Here is a 5,958-nt window from a genome sequence, read left to right as displayed (position 1 = left end):
CAGCTACTTGGGAGGCTGAGGCAGGAGAACTGCTGGATCCCAGGAGGTGGAGGTTGCAGTGAGCCGAGATCGCTCCAATTGCACTCCATCCCAGGCGACAACAGCAAGGCTCCATCTCAAAAAAAAAAAAAAGAGAGAAAGAAAGAAACAAAAGTCATAGGGCACAAAAATCTCTGTGAATTTACAAAAGCCAAAGTTCACACCTTATTTTTTGCCATTAACTGCCAGTTTCTGCCTGACTCAGTTAAATATCCAAGGCCTCTCACTGAATCCAAGTCAGTTAATTATCAGATCCAGTCTGATTCTAGACCTGGTCCAGTTTCTGTAATGACTTCTGAACCCATTTCAGATTTTAAAATTTGCTCAAACAGATTCAGATAGCTCAAAACACAAATCCATGGAGCTTCAGAATCTGAGTGCTTACCCACAATCCCCAGTTGCTGCAAGAGAGCAACAGACACGATGAGTCTGACTGGTACCATGCTTTGTCACTCAGTGCTTCTGGGGATTGCTAGAAACTCTACTTCGGATCCCACTTCTGATACCATCTGTTAAAAGAAAAACTAGACAAATTAAATTTAACAGAGTTTAATTGAGGAAACAATGATTCACAAATCAGGCAGCCCTTAGAACCAGAATAGGTTCAAAGAGACTCTGGCACCACCATATGGTTGAAGACTTGTGGACAGAAAAAGGAAAGTGATGTACAGAAAATGAAAGTGAGGTACAGAAACAGCTGGATTGCTTACATCTTGATATTTGCCTTATTTGAACATGATTTGAACAGTTGGTTGCCTTTGATTGGCTAAAACTCAGCAATTGGTGCAAGAATAGGTTACAGCTTGTTTACACATGCAGAGATGACCATTCACTATGTACAGAGAAATCTTTAGGCCAAACTTTAAAAATGTAACGAGACAGCTTTAGGTGAAACTTAATGTGACACTACCTACCAGGTGAGGATTAACTAAGATCCTTATTTTTCTGTTGAGGATCTTGAAGGAGTGGTTAAGCTCCTTGCTTCTGTTTCCTTACTTTCCAAGATTTGCCTTTCATCTCCACCACTTTTTCTGTCTTCTTCAGATTCTGTCCTTCAACTTCGAAGTGCTCAAAAATCTGTTCAATTTTTTTTAATCAGCAATTTTCATATTACCTATATTACCTAACGTAATCTCTTAGGCTTCCAGACCTCTATTCTCTCTCCTCCCTTGAATCATAGTGCTCTGCTAAAACTGGTTCCTGGAAGATTTCCTGTATCTTTATGCTTATCAATTCCAATGGTCTCTGCTTAGCCATTATTTTTCTCAAAATTTGACCCCACCCCCTTTTTTTTTTTTTTGAGATGGGGTCTCACTCTGTTGCCCAGGCTGGAGTGCAGTGATACAGTCCACAACTCACTGCAGCCTTAACTTCACAGGCTCAAACGATCCTCCCACCTGAGCTTCCTAAGCAGCTGGAACTACAGGCATACGCCACCATGCCCAGCTAATTTTGTTTTTTTGTATACATAGGATCTCACTATGTTGCCTAGACTGGTCTCGAACTCCTGGACTCAAGCAGTCCTCCTGCCTTGGCCTCCCAAAGTGCTGGGATTACAGGCGTGAGCCACCGCACCCTGCCAACCTTCTTGACATCCTCCTCTCTTGCCTTCTGGTTCTTTAGTTTACATTTTCTGACTCCTTTTCCTTTTCTTTTTTTTTTTTTTTTGAGACGGAGTCTTGCTCTGTCGCCCAGGCTGGAGTGCAGTGGCCGGATCTCAGCTCACTGCAAGCTCCGCCTCCCGGGTTCACGCCATTCTCCTGCCTCAGCCTCCGGAGTAGCTGGGACTACAGGCGCCCGCCACCTCGCCCAGCTAGTTTTTTTGTATTTTTTAGTAGAGACGGGGTTTCACCATGTTAGCCAGGATGGTCTCGATCTCCTGACCTCGTGATCCGCCCGTCTCGGCCTCCCAAAGTGCTGGGATTACAGGCTTGAGCCACCGCGCCTGGCTTCTTTTCCTTTTCATTAGCTATTTCCTCTCCTTTGGGATTCTCACACAGTCTCAGGGCTTCTGCTGTCACCCTTGTTTGAGAAATTTGGCTGTCATGAAAGAACACCAACTCCACTTGTGACTAAACCTACTCTGAAACGTTTAGGCTTCTCTTTGACTAAGAGTAACATTCAAAATCAGTATGACATTTATTTATTTATTTTATTGAGACAGAGTCTCGCTCTCTCACCCAGGCTGGAGTGCAGTGGCATGATCTCGGCTCACTGCAACCTCCACCTCCTGGGTTCAAGCATAAAATCAGTATGACATTTAATATCTTTCACCAGTCTCTTAAGTCCTTTATCATTACTCCATTTTCACATATTCTGGACAAAGAAACTGAAGCACTATATTCCTTCTATCTCCCTGGCCTTTTTTTCCTGTTTCCACTCATGCAGCCCTTTACTGAGAATGCCTCCTTCCTCTCTCTACCCATCAGTATCCTCCCTGTTTGTCAGTTTTTGTGCAAAATACTATTATAATGATTTTATAAATGTATCACCTCTGGAGTCTAATTTTCTTGAAGAAATGACCCTTGTCTAATTTAAATCTCTACTTATATAAAGTATACCAATAACGAAACATTCTTGAGTGATACAGAGACCAATTTACCTCAGGCCATTTCAGAATTTGCCTTGCCTTCTTCATGGCAAGAAGAAATTAGAATGTGAGAAATAAAATTTTTTTCTATTTAATTCTGTTCATCCCTTTTTATTAATCCCAAAACTCTAAATGGATGCTTTAATGATCTCTTAATATATTTTTTTCCTCCAAAGTTTTTATCCCCCTGCTTTCAAGTGAAATGTCACAAGGATGGCTTATTACAATGCTATGATTACTTGGCCTTGAAAGGCAAAAAAAAAAAAAATTTCCAATGTTTTTCAAACTTGAACTTTTTTTTTTTTTCACTTTATATTTGTTATTCACAGCTTGAATAGATGTCTCAGAATCATGGGGTTTATGGCTCTTGTTCAGGCTAAGTAAAAATACTCAATTTCGTGCTTCTTTAATTAAGCACCAATAAGGAATAAGAGAAGGGAATTTCTACAAACTCCATCTCTGTCCTGAAGGAATCAGTGTTTTGAGCAAAGATCACTCAGATTCTTGACTTAGGACCTCAGTTATTTTAAAAACAAGTGAAGCAATTGTTGCTCATTATTGCTTATTTATACTGAATTCAAAATTTTCTACAAATATGAAATTGGTGGCCGGGAGCAGGGACTCATGCCTGTAATCCCCAGCACTTTGGGAGGGCGAGACGGGTGGATTGCCGGAGGTCAGGAGTTCAAGACCAGCCTGACCAACTTGGTGAAACCCCATCTCTACTAAAAATACAAAAATTAGCCAGGCACGGTGGCACATGCCTATAATCCCAGCTACTTGGGAAGCTCAGGTGGGAGGATCTTTTGAGCCTGGGAAGTTGAGGCTGCAGTGAGTTGTGATTGTATCACTGCACTCCAGCCTGGGCAATACAGTGAGACCCCATCTCAAAAAAAAAAAAAAAGAATTGGTTTTGGGGGTTTTTCAGTGTAAATGAAAGTACATTAAAATGCTGCCTGCCTCATCTGTTTGTTTGTTTCGAGACAGAGTCTTGCTCTGTCACCTAGGCTGGATGGAATGCAGTGGCACGATCTTGGCTAACTGTAATCTCCACTTCCCAGATTCAAGTGATTGTCCTGCCTCAGCCTCCCAAGTAGCTGGGACTACAGGTGCCTGCCACAACACCAGACTAGTTTTATATTTTTAGTAGAGATGGGTTTTCACCATGTTGGCCAAGCTAGTCTCAAACTCCTGACCTCAAGTCATCCTCCTGCCTCGGCCTAACAAATTGCTGGGATTATAGGTGTGAGGCACTGCACCCGGCCTCATCTGTTTTTAAATTTTGTTTTTATATTTTTATAAATGTCCTCTGAGGGCATAATCTTTTCTGCTATCCTAGTGTGAGATAGGTAATACTACAGAAATTCTGGCTCTACCATTTATCTAATCATATGACCTTTGGCCAAATATGTCATATCTATGAAACTGTTTTCTGACCTGTAAAACAGGAATAATACTGCCCTACCTCTTTCTTACAAATCTTGTGAGATCAAATTAGAAAATATACAATACCAAAAATGTGTCAAGCTTTTACCATGGTCTTGGGTGGTGTGCTAAGTGCTTTACATGTATGATCTTATTTAATCTTCACACCAACCCTGTAATTGAAGTAATCCTTTTATAGATGAGGAAAACTGAAGTAAGTGCCTAAAATTTTATAGCTAGTACATAGCAGAACTGGGAATGGAACTCTCTATACTAACTCTAGAGCTGAGCTCTTAACCAGGGTATACTATTAGTACTACTCCTTGTAAACTACAGGATGCCATGTAACTGTATAGAATGTTCTTAGTTTGCAAAATGGATTACTGACCAACCATTGCCTTTGACATCAGTAGTCTGGTGACCTCTCATATATGGAGCACACAAATCTTTGCTTCATCCTTCCATTCCCTTCCCAAACTTCCTATTACTACTTTGTAGGAATTCATGACTAGACAAAGGTTTTATATTTAGTGGTTTCTCCTTCTAGGGGTTTCACAGACCAGCTGCGTAAGATTTCTAAGGATGCAGGGATGCCCATCCAGGGCCAGCCATGCTTCTGCAAATATGCACAGGGGGCAGACAGCGTAGAGCCCATGTTCCGGCATCTCAAGAACACATATTCTGGCCTACAGCTTATTATCGTCATCCTGCCAGGGAAGACACCAGTGTATGGTAAGGATATCTTAAGACTGCATTTTTCCTCAAGTACTTGATATCCTTTTAGGATTATGCTAAAACATATCCTAAAACCTTCAAATATTAAAATATATTTTATGATACAGTATTTTAAACCATGTATTATTACTTGAAGACAAATTAATATAGAAAACTAAATAGTCCAAGATGAGACACTGTAAAAAGAGTTTCAGTAGTAAAAAGAGGCATCACATAACAATGGCTAAAGGAAGAATTATTGAGTAAAAATGGCATTGAGATAATTTGAGTATCAGTATAATGTAGTGGTTAAAAGCACAGGCTATCAAATTAAACTGTGTTTCTCAGTATTCAGGTACTGCTGGTTCTATTACCTGTGTGATTTGGCTGAATTACTTAATCACACTAGCTCTTAGTTTCCTCATCTCTGGAACTGGGATACTATTTATGTGTGTATGTGGTATGTATGTATGGGATAGGATCTCACTCAGTCTTTCAGGCTAGAGTGCAGTGGTGCGATCATGGCTTACTGCAGCCTTGACCTCTTGGGCTCAAGCAATCCTCCTGCCTTGGCCTCCCAAGTAGCTGGAACTACAGGCATGTGCCACCACACTGGGCTGATTTTTTATTTTTTTTGTAGAGATAGGATCTCACTATTTTCTTGGGTTGGTCTCAAACTCCTGGGCTCAAGCAATCCTTAATCCTTGGCCTCGTGAAGTGCAGGGATTACAGATGTGAGCCACTGCGCCCAGCCTCTTTCTGGTTTTAATTGGGCATTTTATATGATTCTATTTTCTTTCCTTTTTTAGTGTATCAAGTTATACTTCCTTTATATATAGCACACATACCATGGGATACTAATAATACCTAATCCATATATAGGGTAGTTGTAAGGATTAACTGAGTCTAGGTATGTAAAGGGCCTAGAATAGCACCTGTCATGTAGTAAACAGTAAATGTTAACTATTATTATTATAAACAAAATTTTGTGAGATTAATAAGCTAAATATAAATCATTGAATCATAGAAAAATACAAAGAAAATATAATTTTCAAACCACTGAATGGGGTAAAATCATATAAGTTTAGAAATAATAGAAGAAGGCCGGGCGCGGTGGCTCAAGCCTGTAATCCCAGCACTTTGGGAGGCCGAGACGGGCGGATCACGAGGTCAGGAGATCGAGACCATCC

At 40.5% G+C, this 5,958-nt stretch overlaps 1 protein-coding gene across 3 annotated transcripts in view; it reads left to right on the top strand.

Annotated features, from left to right (window-relative positions):
* AGO3 (argonaute RISC catalytic component 3) overlaps positions 1–5,958 on the top strand; it is a 133,978-nt gene that overhangs the window by 98,694 nt on the left and 29,326 nt on the right. For all 3 annotated transcript variants that reach the window (XM_011955330.1, XM_011955329.1, XM_011955331.1), the window contains one exon: positions 4,602–4,786. In XM_011955330.1, coding sequence (XP_011810720.1) covers positions 4,602–4,786 — 185 coding nt within the window. The remainder of the gene's footprint in view (positions 1–4,601; positions 4,787–5,958) is intronic.

This window comes from Colobus angolensis, unplaced genomic scaffold, assembly GCF_000951035.1.
Source record: "Colobus angolensis palliatus isolate OR3802 unplaced genomic scaffold, Cang.pa_1.0 Scaffold4, whole genome shotgun sequence".
Taxonomy (NCBI): Eukaryota; Metazoa; Chordata; class Mammalia; order Primates; family Cercopithecidae; genus Colobus; species Colobus angolensis.
Note: the sequence above shows the minus strand (reverse complement) of the source record. Positions and strands in the feature narration are given on the sequence as shown.